The sequence below is a fragment of the Larus michahellis genome, chromosome 4 (assembly GCF_964199755.1).
Source record: "Larus michahellis chromosome 4, bLarMic1.1, whole genome shotgun sequence".
Lineage (NCBI taxonomy): Eukaryota > Metazoa > Chordata > Aves > Charadriiformes > Laridae > Larus > Larus michahellis.
In genome coordinates, this window is record NC_133899.1 from 63,269,662 (window position 1) to 63,291,220 (window position 21,559).

At 36.7% G+C, this 21,559-nt stretch overlaps 1 protein-coding gene across 15 annotated transcripts in view; it reads right to left on the reverse strand.

Moving 5' to 3' along the window:
- Positions 1-21,559, reverse strand: part of RALGAPA1 (Ral GTPase activating protein catalytic subunit alpha 1) — a 134,789-nt gene that overhangs the window by 31,315 nt on the left and 81,915 nt on the right. For all 15 annotated transcript variants that reach the window (XR_012586749.1, XM_074585179.1, XM_074585178.1 and 12 more), the window contains 6 exons: positions 15,443-16,307; positions 13,838-13,909; positions 12,775-12,898; positions 11,147-11,302; positions 2,680-2,838; positions 630-757 (listed from right to left, as the gene is read on the reverse strand). Coding sequence is in view for 14 of the 15 variants with exons in the window: in XM_074585179.1 (XP_074441280.1) it covers positions 630-757; positions 2,680-2,838; positions 11,147-11,302; positions 12,775-12,898; positions 13,838-13,909; positions 15,443-16,307 (1,504 nt within the window). In the remaining variant the exon portion in view is untranslated. The remainder of the gene's footprint in view (positions 1-629; positions 758-2,679; positions 2,839-11,146; positions 11,303-12,774; positions 12,899-13,837; positions 13,910-15,442; positions 16,308-21,559) is intronic.

The window sequence follows — 21,559 nt, forward strand, 5'->3', positions numbered from 1 at the left end:
TTACTTTTTCGTTGGTAAATCTACTCCTCCAAGAGCAGCCCTTTCAAAAATCTGCAATTTCAGTTCCAACAAGAAAAAAATGAGATAACCTTTTCTGACATCTTTACAAAAATCACTAACATCATTTTGACAACTTTGTATTCTGAGCTGAGTAATAAAATGCGTATGACAAAAATGTAACAAATTTCTCATCTTGAAGGAAAACAGTATTCATATCCTTCTTGGAACTAGAAAACAAAACTAAGTTACATTAATACTGGATAAATACTAAATATCTTTAAGGAAAGAAGGATTATTAACACCACGACATTGTTATTTTAGCAAGTCTACTCACAAAATGGTCATAATTTTGTTTAACAAGTAGCGATAAATATATGTTACAAAATATTAGAAGCAGACGTTTTTTCAGCACTGAATCAATTCTTCACTTAATTAAAAAAAGCTGGTCTTTGTCCGAACTGTCTTCTATAGGTTTAAGTTTCTTAAAGGCGTTATCACCATAAAAAAGTGAAAATATTTTCCCTATGTTATTCTGACAAAGATATAAGATGACAGAAAACATGAGGATCACATCTGTAGAAATGCAAGGGAATGTATATGCCTTGGAAACCATTTGAGTGAAAGGATACAAGTTTTGGTATAATGGGATTAATGATTTCAACGCACGGCTTGCATTTATAGCTGTTGCACGAACCATAATAGGAAGAATTTTTCCATTCACAATAGCACCATCAAAGAGTGGACCAAAAAATGGAACCTGAATAAAAAATTAAGAAATTCAACATAAAGCAAGATCTTAGCTATAACAATTAGCAATCAACATTAACAATAGAGCACTCAAATATATCATTTTTTTCCTCCTCAACACTACATAATCAGACCAGTCATTGTGCTCCATGACAGACCTTTTCTCTTGTGGAAATATACAGCCATGTAACTGCTTGATATCCTTGGTAACAGATAACGCACCATTTGAAGAAAATTAAGCAACCATTTGAATACTGTGTCTCATCAAAGCTTAATTCCAACATTTGCTGCCAAAATCCTAGGGACAGTCATGCATGTGATGTTTACGAGGTTGAAAGGCTAGATGACAATACTGTAGGTGGTACTAAGCAAAAGGAATAATTACTCAAATTTTAAAATAATATTTATCATAGCTTTAGATATTACATGTCCATAAGGACCAACTCAATGTGCAACTGTCATGTAATTACTGGTGGACAGACCCTCACCTGACATTTTCTTTTCTTCTTCCTTTCTGTGGTATCTGTACAAATAGATTGTAAGCCCTCTACGGGAGAAATCTGTGGTGAAAGGTCGGCCTCTTTGGACCCTAAGTGCAAAGCCTTATTTATGACAGCCGTAGAAAACCTTGATGTTTAGTACAGGTAGCACCCAAAAGGTTTACAAAACAGATGGATCTTACGTTTTGGCATTACGTTTTTCTCTAATCAATCATCATTTTGCAATTAAAAAAAAAAAGAAATTAACTCTATTAAGTATCTTAATTTCCTGTATGTGTGAATAAAGTTCTGAAGCTGATAACATAAAGCATGTGAAGAAGAGCAAAGTTTGTGTATCAGGTCAGCAAAGGGAGCAGCGGAGTGCAGACTAAATATTCTTCCAGCTAAAATGAAACCAATGCTGCAAAAGAAATTTACATCCCTGTATTATTTTTGCCATCAGTCATTTAATGCAGTTTTGAGAATACTGAAATCTGATGGAAGGCACTTCTTTTCACACATAAAGGACCTCTTGTTGGAGTAACAAAAATCCCTGCTCTCAGCAGTTTTCTTTTTCCTTCTTAACCTGCGCACCACCAATAATGCAACTCTTTGTACTCAAAGTACAAAGTTAGAGAAAGAATGTATTTATTAATTAAAAACATAAGTTACCCAGAAATAAAAAGACTGGGTATCATTTCATGCTGATCATCAGATAGAGGTATTCGCCATATAGAGGGAATCCTATTTCTGTCATACGTCATTTATTAATATTAGTGCTTCTAGAAAGAATTTTAATAAAGCATAGAAATTCATGGCAATTGACATCACACACAGAAATCATGCAGTACAAACACTCATGACGACTTCTATTCAGTCAGTGTTCACTACCCTAAACCACTGTTTTAAGAACAGGGCCAGCACAGACATTTGAGGCATTAGAATGAGTGTGTGTTCACATGCCTAAGAGTTGAACAGTCTTGCTTTGCTGAATTAATCTCCAAATTCTTGTGGGGAGTCAAGGAGGAAGTGCATACTAGCTTTGAGAAGAAGAAAGGGGAATATGACATGGATGGAGAAAGCTGGAGCATATTATTCAACTCCCACAGTCACGTATCAAATTTGATAAAGAAGTTTGCCAAGTTTATCTTAATATTTAAATGATTACGCAGAATATTCTAGCTTTGTTTCCAGTTTATGATGTTAGCAGGTATGCTTGACAGGATCAGGCCTTTGCAATTTCAAGTTACTGATTTTACTATGCATTGTATTCACTGAGTTCTTCCTCTTCCTCCTACCACCACTGCAAACCTCAATGTTTAAGACACATCACCTTGGATCAGTCTATTGGATCTGTTCGATCAATCTGTTACACCAAAACCTCAGATTCAAAACACAACTCAGTTCATATCAAACACACGAAAGAAACACAAAAGAAAAAAAAAACCCTTACCTCAGGCTTTTTCATGATCTGGATACTGAACATATGGTTTTTCATGGGATAGATAACTATAAGAACATCACCAAATTCTGTTGGAATTATTCCTCTTCTATAATCTCGGGTATGCTCTGACCAGACAATGTGTACTTCATCATTTCCTAAATGTCTTAGCTGGAAAAGCAGGGATAAAACCCCATCAGTTTAAATATATTCTGCAACCATACAGCTATACTAAGTGCTCATATTTCAAAAGAACAAACCCACTAAAAAGAAATAATAATAAAAAAGAATAAAATAACCAAATTACACTATAGTTCTCTTACAATTTCAATGACACTATTGGTTCCTGCTATACATTTTTACACATTGGTGCCAATGTCTATTTAAATTAACAGATATGTCAGTATTTATTTTCTACGGAAAGCTAAAATTTTGTTTATATTATCTCAAGAATGCAGAGTGACTCAATCTGATTTATTAAAATGCTTTCAAGATTGCCATCATTGACAGGCAGTGAATTGCTAAATTCTATAAGAATTCTTAAAGGACGTGAACGAACATCCGTTTAAAAGCTACATATCTGAGCAATCTTTATCCTCATAATTCTAGCCAAATTCCATACTGGCTATTGCAAACAAAAAGTTTTAAAAGAAGAACTGCTACCGCATTTTCCACAGCCCCTAGATTAACTAAACTAAATGCTCATTTCCCGTGAAACCTGTATACCTTTGTAAAAGTAACTCACCCTGCCCTCCAAAAAACCCCAAATGGCTTTTGATTTGGCTCAGAATGGCCAAATGGGTTCCTCAAAATCCATGCTGTACTCTCAGTTGTAATCATATCTTGAACACTTCGGAATTATCTGCACTGAAGCTCCAAAATGCTCCTTCTGCTAAACATTACCATCTGATAATCAAATGCTAACATCACGGAGAGACGCTTTACATACACTGATCAAATACATTCAGATTATTAAGCATGAGCTTCTTTCCAGTAAGGGCTATTTCTGAAAATTCAAGCTGGAATCTCATTTTTTCCTCCTTGTGCATCAGCAATTACAGCTGACAACTGTCTTCACCCGCAGTTGTCAGTTTGTTTGCACAGATTTAGGCAGGCAGAATTTGTCAAACAACTGCCTTGATGTTATTCAAAGGACAGCACTGTGAACTGCTGTTGATAGGTAACATGCAGATACTAATCTGAGCACTTACAAGAAGTTATTGTATATAAAAAGGCAACAATTTTCTGTATTCATTTTCAGAACATAACTGCACTTTAAATAAAAGCAAAACATATACACAGTCAGAGAAATTTCATTGCAAGTATTCACTTGTTTATATTACAAAACCTCCTGGAATGCTACCTTCGTCTTATCTGAAAGCTTATACCGGTTGTCAGCAGCAGACTTTAAAAAAAAAAGAAAAAAAAAAAAAGGATAAAGGAAAAAAAGCAACCACCTCTGCTCTTCTCTCCTGGCTTTAAATTGTATCAGACTGAAAAACAGGGTTGTATTTCTACAAGAAAAGGATTTTCTTCCGTGTTGGACTGGGCAAAGGACAGATGGCATCAATACCCTACATCTTGCCTGATGCTCACCAAGTCATTTGTTTTGCCTGGACCGGATCATAGACACATCTAATCTCCAAGGACTGCAGTTTCTTTGAAGTGAGCCGCTCATCCCTCTTTTGTAGATGGCTGAATTATTTTGAACAACACTTAGTTAGGGATGCTCTTGTGCCAACAGCAAACCCAGCCCAACAAAAGAATTGGTTACAACAACATTCACCATGCTGAGTTTTATTTGACTAGATAAGAACAAAACCAGGCAGTAACCTGAATGACTGATGTGCAACACGCAAACACCAGCTGCAAGAACCTTGGATGACACTTGGCAGTGACAAAAATGTCACAAAAGAACTGTGGAATTGTTCTGAAGGCCTGAATCTCTCCTACCTTCCTAGGTGAAGTGACAGTCAAACTATGTGTTGAAATACGGCAACGGAAGGGCTTGAGGGACTGATGGGCCTGCGCTTAGAAGCAAGTGAAAGGCTCAGGAGGGATGAGGCTGCCTAACCAAGGAGAAAGCAAGAGGCAAATCAGTTTAGATATGAAATTTTGTGGAACATGAAAAAATTACATGATCCCAGATTGAGGGGTGGCCATCTGGTGCACCGACTGAACTGAACTCACTGAACTGACTGCCAAAAAGAAGAACTAGGACCAATACGCCCATCACTGCGCTGCACCATTCCTCATTCAGCAATAGTGAACTACTTTCTACGAGAATTAGCCCTCCTTTACTTACTATCTTTGGCCTCAAAGACAACAATCTCGTACACTGTTAGAAACAAGGGACGGTGACAGTGTACATGTCAAATAAAAGGCTTTAAAATCCAAAACAAAGAAAGTACAGCTTCGTGAGGGCATCACTGCCTCTGAATTTCATTTATCAAAGGTTGCCCCTGTGTACCTGTTACACAGGTTCTAGCACTTCTGTGAAAGCTACTCAGAGAGAGCATCGCTAGTGATGCATACTTTCACATCAGACTGACATAGACTTCGGTGTGATAAAAGTATATCGTGTGGTTATTTCAGAAGGAGGACTACTGACAAACGACACGTATTTTTGGACGCCAAGCATACTGAAGCTATTAGTGACTTTTCTCTCCACTTTCTAAGTTTGCTTTGTACCCGCACAGAGGTGTGAGGATACATTTCAGGCTAAAAGCACTAATTTTTTCAGAGGAAAAGCAAAATGAATCAGAATATTCCAATGAGTTCCAAGTCCTGTCAGGTGTGTTTCACCTCATTATTACTACCAAGAATGATTTAACAAAGATCCAGTTTGAGTAAAGTGTAGAATGGCACCTCTGACATATAATGGATTGAGAGTCAAAATCAGATGGTGCAAGTAGGTGAATGATGGTATAAACCATGAATGATGGTTTATAACAAGATGTAAAATACTCAAGATCAAAACTACGGCCAATGTCTTGTTTCCATTATAGGAGGTAGAAGACTGACAAAAATAATATACAAGTCATCAAGATTGAGTGTTGCTGATTTCATCTTTATGTTTGGAGAAGAATTAAATTCTAGATAAGTTATTCTGTTCCTTTTTCAAGAGTAGATCAGAAGAAGCTCCGACACTAACCTAGTGCTTCCTATTGCTTCTTTCAGATCTCCTCTGAAAGAAGGAGATCCTTGGTCAGCAAGCAAAGGTTATGAGAACGTTTGAATGGTGGTAATTTGACTCATCAATAACACTTGATTCCTGGAAGAGATCCAATATCCGAAATTGTCTTGAAAAGCTTTCCAAGGTCTGCTAGGTTTTGCATAAACTTTTTAGGAAGAAGAATTTCATTTTTTCTTCTTCATTTTTCAGTTCCCTATTAAAGGGCCTTGAAACTGAGCAGTGGTCCACAACAAAGCTCTCCTGCAAGCACAGCAAATGTTTGGAGAATCCATCATTCACTGTTATTGTTACACCACAGGAGAGTCAGCGCCTGCCCTCTTTCAACTTTAATCTGGATTCTTTATGACTTTGTATTGAATTGGAAGCATCCCAGAATTCAGCATCCTGGAACACAAGTGGTACAAAGATACTGAGCTACAACCACCTCTGCTCACTGAAACCTAAAGAACGGGCATCAACATGTGTTCCCAAGAAGAAGATGTGGTCCCAATGTTACCTAACAGAATCAGGTTGGTGTACACAGAATGTACAGGTACCAAGACTGAAATCTGTGTTAATGGTTAGTCAAAACTCAGAACCAGTTGTGTAAGTCAACTACATCTTCACACTCATTTCCTGACCTTGTCTTCCTAAATTTACAACTTTTTATGTGCATAAATCACAGTAAGCAAAACGAAGTGCAAATCCTTATTAGAGACGTAAGGCACAGCAATAATATAAGTAATAAAAATCTCTAAAATAATATTATACTTCAAGTAACTGTTAATACACTATAGCTGAAACACCTGTAACTATGGCTTACACACCAATATTCTAAAATGCTAAATACTGCATAAAGGCAGATCAAACTGCTCTAGAGTATTTATTATTTGAGCAAAAGGTGTTAAAGATTAGAAATATGTCTTTTATAGCAGCATTCTTCAAGAATGAAGGACAGAGACAGGAAGGTTTAGCAATAAAAACAACAGTTTAGGATACAGTGGATAAATTTTAACTGTGTGTATGGAAAAGCTATGTTGTAAGAAATGTTACGTGGAAAAAACAACAGAGTCTTAAGCACAGACCGAATGTAAGGATCCAGAAAGTGGACCAAATTAAAGATGATTTCAGGCTACGGGCACAAGTGACAGGCACAATGGCCATGTTATCCGTGGTGATCCAGAAAGGTGGCAATGAGAAAGAGATTAAGAGCTCTGTTTTAGCCATTTTGAACCTGAGCTGTCGGGAAGACAGCCCTGAGGAGATGTCAGAGACAAACAGATTTTTTTAGGCTTGCTTTGAAACTCTACTCCATTAAAACAAATATATAAAAATGACCTACTGCTAGGTTACCTGAAATTTCAAATTTAACTCAAAATACTTTAAAATATTCTTACTCTATAGCCATCATCATGTGTCAGCTCTCCTAATACATTTATGTTAACTGAATACAAAAGAAACGTGAAATAAATATAACCAGGAGGGATGATCAAATCTAATTTTGATACATTAGTGTCATATGCTGTACATGTTACAATAGCAGCCAGACTTAATACTAAGCTGCAGGCTATACTGAAATTTCCAAATGGCAGATTGTTCTAAGTGATACCAAGTATAATTGAAGTAATAAACGATAGTAAAAGCAAAGCACACTGTCAGGAAGAATTTAAGTATTTACTTTTTAAAATTAAATGAGTTAGGTTTGGAAAGGCAAGACAAGTGAAATAATGCAGGGCTCAATTTACAGAAAATTCCTTTTATTTATCTGTTGCATTAACCCTTGAACTCTTGCCAAAATTACTGTAATTTCTAATACCCACTTACCTAAAGGAGGGAGAAAAAAAGGCTATTATGTTTTCTTATGATACAACAGCTAGCCTCAACTTTTTTCTTCTTCAAAAAGGAAAATGTTTATTATAAAAAGAACAGAAGGAGCAGAAACATCTGAAACAACGGCTTACTGCATTACTTTTGCCCATTAAATGTGAGCAGCATTGCTGTCTACAGTGTATGTACCCTCTAGCTGAATTTTTCCCAAAACTTTGTTCCAACAACTATGCTGTGTTTGGTCGTGGTTTTTTTAAGCAACGTGTGTACTTAATTGTAACTCCCCCCCAAAATTCTATTAATAATTTACATCTATAAACCTTCAAGTTCCCAATACGTGCTAATACCACAATAAAAAAAAAACCAAACTAGCTATAAATCTTTAATGTGGTCAGGACGATGTCACACATATCCTAGAATATGTAATACACCCAAAGCCCACGGTGAATTAGTATCCCAATCATTAATAACATTACTACTTTTTATTTACATATCTAGTGTATAATATTCTCCCCTACTATGCCTTCACTCCTTTATCAGGCTAAGGAAGGAGGAGCTAGTCAGATGATAAGCTGTAGAGACACATATGCGAGCTTTCTCACTCTGTGGACTGAGAGTCTTCAGTTTCATTTAGTCATGATATTTTCTTTGCATATTTGTTCTTGTACAGGTACTGTAAATACTTTTTATTCAAACCTTTAATTCTAAGAAAAACAAAATGGACTGTATTATCAGCGTTAAATCTTTAATTTACTATTTGCAAATTAAATACCTATTTTATATGTGCATTTCAATGTTAAGTTCCTTTACACATTCAGAGGATTTCCATCTGTTCTCCCTAAATTCATGTCTTTTTTTGCTCTTTTTCATGTCTTCAGAAACAAATGCTTCAGAGGTATCTAAGTCACTTAAAAGTTTTATTTACTACTCTGTAACACTGATGGAAAGTAAGTTTAAAATTGGCTTAGCCTCTGAAACAGCAGAATCTTGATTTTGCAATGGTTGGACTGGCAGGAAGAAGTTTTGTTTTAATTTAATTTAATTTCCATTTATAAGATGAACCTATCATGCACCTCTAGGCACATTTACAATATAAAAAACAGCAGCAGTTCTAAGCCAACTACTGCAAGTTTGCTTGTTTTTCTCCCACTGAATGAAATAGACAAAGAAAGCACATGAAAGACCTGTACAGAAGCTCAAAACTCAAGTTTCTCTGGAGGTCATGAACAGTACACGCACTCATAGCAATGGCAATTGTTAGCACACACACAGCTTTCAAATGATTTTGAGGTTCCCCTATAATGTGTGTGAGCAGGACAGCATCTCATAAAACGCGTTCCTTCTGCTGATGTGTTCAGTCTAAGCAGCACAAGGAGTTGCAGAACTAGGAAAAGAATTCAGCCTGTTTTCCTACTCATGTCTCCTGATACCACTTGCTCATTTCTCCCAAGATGTAAACTTCAGTTGATGCTTTTCTCAAGTTTGGGACGACTTTCGTAGCATCTCTCTCTGCTGCTGGTTCCTTGATATCTAATGCTTCTTTCCATGCAGTCTTTACCTGCTGAGTAGGAGCACTAAGAGTCTCTCATGCTATCTCCTTTACTTAGCCTACCTTCATGAAACATACATGAAATTAACACCTTTGAAACATATCTCTAATAAATTTGATTGAAATGGGCCAAAAGTTGTTAGGGAAGGGAGAAGAGACATAAAGGCAGACTCACAAGCCTCCATTCATCAGAAAACTGGGCTTAAAAAGAAGAACAAAAACCACACACCAAGGAAGAACAGGAAAGAAAGCCACAGAGAAATAAAGCAGCTTGAATAAACAGCCTGTCAGTAGCTGAGCTGCAAATACAATACCAATCTTTTGATACACTCTACATATCCATACAGACCTCGAATATTCCAAACTACTAAAGAGTGAAATTTTGGGTAAAGGAGGAAAGAAATAGGCCTGGGGCAAGCTGGAGTTTTTAAAAAGTCCAGCTGACACTATTTTCACAAGCTAAAATCACAGGAGGATTGGACCAGCACTGAGCCTTGCCTGGCAGGAACAGCTATATGTAGTTTCAGGGTGCTCCTGAATCCTGTTCTGCTGAAGTCCACAGCATTTGCAAATCATTATTAATTAATTTTCACTGTGACCTATCTTCCCCCTTGTCAACACTTTTTAATGCTCTAACTCAGATTTTAAAGAAACACTGTAAGGATAATTACAAGCTGTGTTTTAGAAAACTAAGTTTCTGTTTAAAAAATACAGAAACCGGTCAACTTAGGAAAAAAATATACACACACTGTTCTATACTAGAACAATAGCAACAATCTTATTTTAAAATTAGTTATTTTGGCTATTAAACAACTTTTATAAATCATTTAACAACCTAAGTATTACCCTGTCTCTACTTCAGGAAATAAAGAACAGAAAGGACCCAGCACCATAGGCATACAAGAAATGTTTTTTTTTTAATTTAAAAACAAAAACCACCAAAGAAACCAACCTAAGATGTGACGGTGAGAAGTTAGAGCTCATAGTCAGTCTATAATAATAACAATAACATTTTTTTCTTCAAGTTGAACACAAAGAACAAAAAAGTCATTAATAATTGAAGCTTGCCAGAGGCATGGCTATTTCTCTCTTTACTAACTGTCTACTGTCTAATTTAATTACAAGTATTAAACTCCATGCTGAGGTCAACCAGCTTCAGTTCCTCCAATATTACACTTCAACCAGTGCTCATTAATGTGTCTGCTGAATGGATTAGCACATCTGAAGATGTATGTACGCAGGACAGGGGACAGTCTAATGATAGCCAATTGTTCATTCATAATAGGACACATGTTTGAGACTGTAACTTATTATCACTAACGTGAAATTTATTAAATTCTAAAGAAAAAAATACCAATACAGAAAAATATTTTTTTCTTAATGTGGCTATAAGAGATCATATCACTGTTGAGCATTTCTGCCTTCTCCAAGACAAAACACCTCATATACAATAAACATTGTTGAATTCTTAATATTTTTAACTTTTTTTGGGAAGGGACAATTATGTTAAGAGACAGCACATGACTCTTCAGCGAATAAAAACTCATCCTAGTAAGTACTCACCACATATTTATTAATAATGTCATTTTTTGACATTTTTTAATTGTCATTTAAAGTCTCAAAGTATTAAAACATCATTCAGATGTAATGCTTTTTCTACACAAAACATTACCTCCCTTCATTTTTCACCACTATACAGGTGATCTTGCCAACATTTGCAATGATGGCAAAAATCACCACTATGGCAAAATTAGAAATTGGTAGAGAATAATTTATATGGCTTAACGTATCTCAGTAAAATACCAACTATTAGCAGGTAAAGGTATTATGATATTTTTTTTTTGTTAGAAAAAGTTACCTGGTTTTCTTTTACTCTAATTTCTCTGGATTTATTACCGAAAGAAAATCTGTTATTCAGAAACACCTACCTTTTTTGTTAAAGAGTCATCTGAATCAGAAGGCATTCTTGTTGACACATGGAACATTACTTCTACTGTCGAGGTAGCAAAATACGGAGTGGTCAAACCAGTACTTTTGTTTTTTTGCAGTCCTCCCATAAAGCCACAATGGTTTGTGAGATTTACCTACAAGTAAAGCCCAGGAAGCATTAGGAGGAAAAAAAAAATTATCAGGTGATAAATACATTTTTTACATAGAATTTTTAAAAAATGTACTTTTGACTGAATTTTTAAAAGTGAAGGCTCTTCTCACAGCAGTACAGTTATACTTATCTAAAAGAGCTCAGATTTGCTGCCTAGACTGACAATAAGCAACTGCAGAGCAGTGGCACTCTGTACTCCAAGGTCACCACCAGGAAGACGAGGTCAGAGAAAGGGAGAGGTTGTGCAAATGAAAATTTAGTGCACTACTCCCTGATCAGTTGACTGGAGTAATTTCCTTGTGCTTTTTGAATTTTTTAAAATGCTGTGATCATCAGCCCTGACCTGAGCTCTGAAGAAACCCTGCATGGTAGCAAGACAGTTTTGTCTTGTTACCTTCCATATCTTTTCCTGATAAATTTTCATTCTGTGAATATGAAAAAAAAAAAATCACAGGAGACTAACTGATAATTCATAAATAAGTTTGTAAGTCTTAGTTCTACGGGAAATAGTTTGACACTGAAATAAATAAGGATGCTTAATGTGCTATTTCACTTTTTCAGCAGTACCTAAATAAAACTATATCTCAGGTGGGATATATTTGCTTTTATGTTAATAAAGGATCCAGAATTTAATGTTAAGAAGTTAAAATATTAGATGTCTCATCATGGAATATTAATGCAAATTAGCAATTCTTTAACCTAGCTAATAAAGGCTAAGAGAATTAACCCACTAAAGAAGGATATCTGAAGACACTAATGTGGTTTGGTTTGTTTTTTTTTTTCTCATGAAGAATCAGGAACATGGGAAATAAACATGCAGCCAGTCAGGAGCAGGAGTGATTCCTGTACTTCTGTGCAACAGTGCCAAGCTGAACTTCACAACGGAAGTTAATCCTGTGCAGCAGAAAGAAAGGATGCAAAAGAGGAAATCCTCATAACAGTATCTAACTAGTGACTAAAGAGTTGCAGGTCCATGTAGATGACAGGGTACATCACAGTATTTCTGACTGCTCAAAGAGACATGGAGTGGAGTGTGTCAACGGCTACATGCCTGCAGGGGAAGGTGGGAAGAAGGGAGGAAGAAAGAAGCTCACGTTCCTATTTTTTGGATTCCCAAATTTGAGCAAATCTCAAATTTCAATAGATTTAGCACTTTATAGGCCTACAGGCAAATCAAGATGCCTCCTAATCAGTCCATGAAAGCTGAGTACAGGACTGCACACTAAAGAATCATCTCTGACTGCGCAAACTTTCTTAAATTGAAAGAGCTTAAAATTAAATAGCTGGTATTGATAATGAAATTAAAACTAGAATTATTCTCTAAATCCTACTTGCAAAACAGTGTATTTCAGTACTTGTAAGTAATGCTAAAGAGACAAAGACTTAGAACATCTAAAGGGATCTGTAATTTTCTCTGTAAACAAACTTAGGATAAAAAAAAGTTTTAATAAATACCTCCCAGCCAAGACCGGCTACAAAATCCTCATAGGCTTGACTTCCTCCAGTATTAGTAAGAATGGAGTGTTTATCTTCCTGTCCCTCAGCAACATAAAACACTGCGATCTTGTGTGTCTCTCGGCTGTAAAACAGAGGGTGGTCACTGCATTGAAGTGCCTTTACTAATACAAAACCAAAATGTGCGAACAGTACACACAGAGCATGGTTTTTAAAACATCGAAAAAAGACAGTCGAAGTAATGTACAACTATATGGCTTCTTTTTGAAGACCTTCTATATTTCCACATTCCCATTCTCTCTTTTCTAGTCTGGTCTTCTGCAGAGCCTAAAGTTTTGCTGTATATGAACATCATTTACCGCTTTCATCACTTCTAAGATGTAGGATGGTGCTGTCAGTACCAATTGCTAATGGAATTAGCTGGGCTTCTGAAATGAGCAAAACTTGTAACACAGGCATTATCGACACTGCACAGTCCATTAACAACAGTGCCTTGTGAATGCTGTGGCAAGTACATTTTATACAGATGAATGATGAATCTTTAAGTACTATAGCAACACCTTCTGCTCATAGCTTGCTGTGAGACACTGGAGCAACTGAAGGAGGTTTCTCACACTCCTAAAACCTCCACTGGATTTTATTTCAACTTCTACAAAAACAATTCAAAGTTTTTAATTCTGTGCTACAGCTCCAACTACAATCCCATGTCTTCAAATACTAACAGCGTTGGAAAACAGCTAAACCATTAGCCGAAGCTTAAAATGTGGAGACTTTGATATATCAAAGTTTTAAAACTATTCCATGTTATGAATACAAATGTTCATAATTTTAAGTTATTTTGAAGGTTGTTCTATCTCATGATATTCTACTTGGAGAGTTTCACTCTACAAATAACAGCAATGTAACTTCAATATAACACCAATAACTACAATACGGTGCAAAGTACATGAATGATTTACAAAACTTTAAAAAATTAGTTCAACACTCACATCTACACAATTGGTGCCATTAAAGTACAAGCAAACTTAAAACAAATAAGCAGGCGGACATTAAAAGAATTTACCATTGTCTTGAGTCCAAGTTTCTGAGTTCTCGAAGTAATTTCTCATTTTTCTTCAGGAGATGAAAGCTCCTTCTAAACAGAGAAATTTGTAACTCTTATCACCTGTTCACTGATGGACACAGAACAGTACAAGAATGGTGCAAGAACATTTCCAGGTCCGTTCAAGAACAGTTAACAAATGCTTTTGCCTTTTCAATAGTCCTTTCTTATATAAAACATTAAGATATCTTTAAAAAATATACCAGCAATTTTTTTTACTCCAGGAAATCTATATCTGTTATAGCCCTGAGTACAACCTTTATTTCTTTCCACTTTCTTTCTGTCAAACTATTAGATCCAACTGCGATCAATCTCTTCTCTACAGAAGAACAGACAGAACTCCCTTTAACGCATATATAAGCTGCGCACTTTACTAGGCCATAATATATATGCTTAGTGACAAAAGACACTCCCATAATCTACTGTCCTAGGGAGTTAGTGCATTCAACACGGAGCTTGTGCTATTCTGAATTGCGGAAGGGAGCAGAACACAGCTCACTAGTCAACCACCCAGCTGTAACAATTTAAAGAAAAAGCAAAACAATATGTTAGAGCAAGAAAGGCACTTTTCATTTCTTTTAAACTGCGCTTAAGATGTTTCCCACAAAACACAGTGGAATGAGTTTAAGAGCAGTACTGTTCAAAACCAGACTGCCTTGAGGAATTAAAGACCTAAATAAGAAGGGTTATAACACCAAAATTTTGTCCAATTCCAGTAACACATATTATTTTTGTTTTACAGAATATCCATTTCCCTTCACAGTAAGAAAATATTTCAATGCCTCTAATACGGAATTTGACAGCTATGGCAAAAGCAGATTTCAGAAGGACCCTTAAATGTTAGGATGTTAATAGTTGTACATACCCACATGTATATGCAGACATACACCTAACTACATCTCCACAAAAATAATAATGTCAACACAGACATTACTTTGGTAACTGAATCTGGTTTGTTTCCTGTTATTCTAAACAATACCCAAACAATACCCAAACATTGCCAATGCTGAAATAAATAGTAGGGAACACATCTTTCTCATTAGCTAACACAGATGCAATGCTTTGAGGCTGCATGCAAGCATGCTCTTCGCAGGCAAAGCAGCCAGGACAGTGTCCAGCAACACAATAGCTGAGAATACAACACTTGCGGAGTCTCACTCCGGCACAGAAAGGTAATGATTTTTGCAGGAACATCCACAGGAAGCAAAGAAAGCAAAAAAAATAAAGATGCCTTCTTTACCCATGGTAGTACCCCGTAGTACAGTTGTTGAAAGGCTTATTAGAAAAGATATCACTCCTTCAATTCGCCTTCCAACACTGTTCTAAGGAAAAAATATAAATAGCAATAAAGGCAACCGGTTCCTCCTTTCTGTCTCTCTAAATGACAAGTTGAAACGCAAAAGAAAACTGCCATTTTCCCCTTAGTTGCACATCCCCTCTCCTCTTTTGTTGGCTGGCCTGGAGTATTTTTGGCTTAACCCACTCTATGATCAACTATTATTACATGGTAAGAATAGCACAATTCCTTAAAAGAAAGTTCATAAATTGTGAGTCTTTTCTTTTTACCTTTTATCCCAAGAATTCATTCCCAATATACTGAGAAGTAATCTGCAGTAGTAAAATGCTGACTGGGGCTTTTGTGAGGTTGGCTCATCCTGCTCCATAGCCCTCATATTTAAATCACTGAAATGCTTTTCAACAAACTCCTTCTCTTCTGTGTGCTGTTTCAGAATTGCATTGATGACATCGTTCTCCTGCTTCTCTGAGATGCAGACTGGTTGAGGAGCAGGAATGTTGAGTGAGACACCAGTTCTCTGTAAGCATTCAGGGCTTGTAACACCTAAATACTGCAGGAGCTCATCAAGGGCATCTTCTTCATCCCTAATGGTATCCCATGTTGGCACAGTGTCTCTAAATTTCCTTTTTACTTGGAGTGTAATTCCATCCCTTGCAGATACATCCTCCACGTGCTCAAAGGATGAAAAAGCATCTTCTGGTTTATCTTGCTGAGATAATGAAAGTGCAAAAGAAGTCTGTTGTGAAGATCCACACAAAGATGATGGGCCATACAAAATGGCCGAATCCCACGAGTATTTGCCAGACAGATCACGCACTATAATTCTAACATTTGAATTAGCAGACGCAAGTCCAGCAGACAGTCCTCCCCCAGGCATGTCGTCTTCTGCTTGGATTTGTATGCAAGACACCAGGGAAGTATTGTTTAACACAAAGAACTGAAGGTTTGGGTTCTCAAAAAGTTCAGGAGAAAGTTCAGGGCTTTCGCTGTATGGATTGTCATTGTTTTCACACACTTGACTGGTTAGCATAGCAGGACCTCCGCTCATAGGATAGTGGCCTAAGTGGTTGACTAGATGTGTTATCACAGTACGAGCAGCAACAGAAATTAATCCTTGCTGCATGTGAGTTTTCACTGCAAGAGAAAGAATACAAGTTTTAATAGAAGAGTTCAGAAAACAACAGATTTATGTATTTTTTTTGGTCTCCTCTTCTTCCTGAGTTTTAAATAGAGGATGAGCACTGCAAGGTTAGGATACAGCCAATCCAGTAATGGAAAATACGTATTTTGATGAATACTGGTCTCACATATAAATAGCATGAAAAATCATAAGATAGTTAAAGAAACATCTTCATTACTTTACAGTCTACTATACCTCCTTTACCATAGCTTTGTAATCAGCACGGTTCTTCTAAAATACACAATTTCTTAATCTAGTGAAAATAAATCTTAAATTGCTGATGAAGTAGAGATCATAATTGTCTTGTAAGAAGTTCATTTTCCAACTGCAGTGGATTTTTATATTTATACACATCATTACATTCTGAAAAACAAAGGAACATAGATGCACAAAACCTCTAATCCATCTTAATTTCCCCAGGGAGCATATAGCTGTAGAATAATACTGGGTGATTTTAAAGTACCAAATCAAAGACTGGGCTACCTACACAGAACACAATCTAACAGCAGCAAAATTTTCAAAAAGCAAGTCTCATGCCCCAACTGCATTTTAAGAAGTTTCAGGCTGGAAAAACTTGGAGGGAGAAAGAGAAGTTAATTGCGTCTATTGTATGTGAAATCCATCTTGTGAGATGCACTGGGATTTCAATGCCAGAGGTTTTGCCACCTCCTTCTTTGTCGCATACCTTCCACTTGCATGCAGTGTTATCTAAATTGACAAAAGGAATTCTTTAATGTTTATACCACACCCTGCTTTGTTGTTATTGTATTCTTCTATCAAATCCACTCTACGTTACCCATGAAGTACAGAGCTGGTCAAAGCGACTCTGTGAGGCAGACAACCCTTAACTGCTCAGAGTACCCACTGAAGAACCCACACATAAAAGCGTTACACTGGAGAAGATCGCAGGTAGAAGAGAAAACAGGATCAATATGGTAAAGCACAGATTTCTCTTTCTTCTCTCTTCTCTCACAGAAAGCAAGCCTCTTTCTTTCAACGGGACCTGGATGCCCCGAATTTGGGATTTACACAGGGAAGATAAAACAAGACTGTATTCCCCAGGATTACATCATATATTTTAAACTATAGTAAACGCTGAAATCTGCTGCAAACACTTCCCACCTTCTTTCTCACCAAAAATCGATCAAACTAGAATGTTCTGAACCATGTTATTTTTTCATTCAGTATTTACTGAGAAAATGTAACCTTTTGGATGTGTAAGTATGGTATAATGAACTCATCTCCCTTTATATTGTGTATTTATACACAATAAAAAGTAAGGTTTAACAAATAGATTTCTTTTTGCAGTTTAAGGCATCTTAATTGGTTTAACTGGAAAAATAAAGGCGAATTTATAATGCATACTGACTGTCATGACAAATCTTTTCGTTTCTGAAACACTGGATGCATTCTCCATCTGCATAAGTAAACAATTAATATTTATTTGCCTCTTTTTTTCCCCACAAGGTTTGGGTAAAGCATGTAAAAGATGTCTGGGATTCTGGCTCTTCTCTGCCTTTAGGGAGCACTAGATCTGAACTGCAAAAAGGGAAACATTTCATCCTGTTAATAGGTGGCAAAATCAACTTAATTTTTACACTATTCCAAAACTCAGATATTTTGATAAATTAAGGCCTTGAAAAGTAATATGAACAAATCAGATATTTTTTTTTTATTATCTCTAACATTCTTGAGGTTTAAAAATTTACAAACAAAAACATTCAGTGAAGCTGAATTAAATGTCCAGATATTGATAGCATACAAGGAAATTAAGTTATAGTGCCATCTGCTGAAATATAAGAAGGAACTGTAAGCAAGTTTATACAAGACAAAGAGAAAATAAGTTGGATGCTTGAAGAATAATTTATCGGTGCAGTACTAACCAGCACGTGGACAATGCAGAGCCTTTTGTCAGGACATTTATGTCAAGTGTTTAGCACTCGGTACTGCACAGATAAGTACGGTAATGCTCTTTTCAGGTTCCTACGAGCAAAGACACGTGAGCTTCCCAGCTACCTGAAGTCTCACACTGCGCAGGTTAAATGCCTTCAGTTAAGTTCTGCTGAAAAGCCTGAAGAAATGAGGGGAACCTGTTAGCATGTAAGTTATTACTACTACTGCTTTGGGGCAAACCCTAAAGATGCCAGACCTGACCATGGTTGTACTGTGCCTGTGCACATGAATTTTCTCCCTTAGGAGCCTAAGGAAAATATGGAAGATAAAGGTGATACAATGATACAAAGAGCAGGACACAGAGTTTAAATCTGGAAGGTCCATTCCCAGTCCCTTCTACAGCCTTTCTCTGAAAATTTTACTCTTGAATTAAGACAAAAAAATGAAAGAATTGGGGTATAAATTTGTCATCGCCTCTTTTATAAAATGACAGCAGTACTTCTCATTGAGTCTTCTCTCAGAACACTGAATTGTTGATCTTAAAATGACTTAAATCAGAAGTATTAAGAGAAGCATACTGAAAAGTAAACTGTAAGATGTAACTTGTTAGGTTAAAATAAAATAAAGCAGTCTCAAAACAGTTTTGCCACCCAGCAAATCAGATTTTGGTAATGGTTTCCCTTAGCAAAAAAAAAAAAAAAAACCAACACACCAACCCAACCAAGCCAAACCCGGTAATGCTTTTTGAAAATATGAGAATTTTAAATTAAACCCACAACTTAAAGGATACATATTAGTAATTTGTTCCTAGAAGCACATCTCCCCAATCAGGCACAACTGGACATTCAATATATTAGAATTCTTAAAATGAGTATCTAAACCACGCTCTTTGTTTCTGGAGGGCAGATGAAAACATGCAATAATGCAAGCCATCACAGCTTTACCATAAATTCTACAAACTAGTCATACCATTACACGTTAAAGCAGTCTAGCTGCCTGCTTTGCCGACCTGTCTTCCTGAGTGAACACATCTCTGCTCTCTCTACAATAGTACAGTCTTTTGCTTGGACATTGTAATTTGTATGTGTACACGATCACTCGGTAATTTGCTAGAAGCATGTTATATTGGCTGTTTTTCTCAGTCTCTGAAATTACCTCTTCTGTGGAAAGGCTGAAGGTCCATCACCACTATTTTGTATCAGTGATATGAATGGAGAATTCCTGAATTTCCTTAAGGTGTGTTGTTAACTCTAATTGAACTTTGGCTGAGCAGCTTTAAACAACTACAGTTACGTAGTAGAAGGAAAAAGTAATGACTGAGGGTGGAATTTAACTCTCCTCACCCTTTTAGCTATCTAAAGAATGATGCACCTGTATGGACTAATTCATCTCAGTTAGAAGCCCAAATTGGAGAAACGGGATGAATCACTCTTTGGAAACTCTTCTCCTTCTCCATTATGTTTAAAGGAAGCCTAAGAGAGTCCGGTTTAGCTTAGCTGTATTTTACATAGCTTAAGGAAGTCTCACCCCTTTCTAATTATAAGCTTCAGGCATAGAAGATGACGTTTTAGAGAACCCATCGCTACAATATCCCTCACAAAACACAAACTGTGCTAATTTGGATGCACCATGTTTTTTTAAAAGTGCACTTTTTGTCTCCTTTCAGTAAAAAGGCAAACAGCAAATATATTAGGAAAAATTGATCTATGCAAAAGAGTTTAAAATATGTTTGGAGAAATAATGACAAATGGGGAAAACTCCATGAAATCAGTAAATGATGGACCACTGTATCTATGCAATGCAACTACTACCTTCCAATCACAACTATCTCCAACAGATCTGAGATCTATGAAGAACAGGTTGCAAAATGGTTTTGCCTGTAATTGCAAAAAAATTCCCATAAAATATTATTTCCTTATGGCTAGACTCTGTTCAATAGTCTGATTTTGCTATTAACATTAAAAGTTCATAGAGTCATAGAACAGTTTGGGTTGGTAGGGACCCTTTAAAAGTCATCTAGTCCAACTCCCCGGCAATAAGCAGGGACAGATATGTAGCACTTTTTGTTTAATGCTACCTATTTTCACATAACCAATTTTCCCTGTCAATACAAGGGTCATAAAAACACAATGTTACTTTTTCCTAAATGTTTGCATCATTTAATATAAACAACGGAAAAGCTTTTAAGGAGAGGTTCCATTTTAATTCTCCCTCATAAATATTCATGGTCCTGTAATGACAGGTGAAAGATCAGAAGCAGGTAAGCAGATCACGGCACAATGCAGTCCAAGTTAGCTTTTGCACATCTAAACCGTACAGTGAATGGCTATAGTGCTGTACTATCCTACGAACGCATACCTCTGTCAGCATGACATTAGATCCAGGCTAGTTAGGTGTGGTTAATTAGCACAGGCAGCACCTATATGCCTGTAGTGTAGCTAGAGGAAGCTGTTGTCAATACTAGCTAGCGGATCAGTTTATCAACCTTCATGTAGACAAGCCCTATGCTTCCTTAGATATATGAAAGTACCACAGACTTGCTGTCTGCAACTTCTGACAATGCAAGAAAAGCTTCCTACTGGCGTCCTTATTGTCAGCTACTAAAAGCTCATTCTGGTTTAAATGTAACACTTTGATACACTTAACGCTTAATTTAAAAATTATTCTTTGTGTATCTTATACTGTAATCTACCACTTTACCTGAAACCTACAGAAAGATGGACAAAGACAATTTCACAGATAATCCCAGGTATAACAGATTCCTTGTGAGAGACAGCACTTGGAAAGTTACTAAAACGGAGAGGGGAACAGTCATCTTCTCTCCCCCCATTGCCTGTTTCCAGAGTATTTACCAAATCTTTGCCCTGATGTTTATTGCAGGGCTTGCTCCAACCTCTCAATAGGTCCTGTCCATAAAACTTGTGATGGATCTGACCTTGAACAATGGTAGGCATACAAGGGTATGTCAATCACATCTCTCGAACTGATGAAAAGCACCCTGTCTTAAAAATTCTGTCATTTCAGTACTTTTAACTTTGCTTGTGACCTAAGGAAAGAGTCTAGCAATCCCCACCCCGTCTTTGTAGAACTTCCTTGATTTCCGTACAACTGCCGTCCTGACCATTTCCATTCCTTCAAAAAAGGTATCATGATAGCACTTTTACTCAACTACAAAAAGAGGCTGACGCACTGGTGTACTGCTCTGCTGCTAGCTTGCACTAATTGACCCCCTGTCTTGGTTGAGTCCCAGACTGGTTGTTATCCACTAACTTTACTCCTCTCACTCCCCCAATGATGCCAGGGAGAACAGATG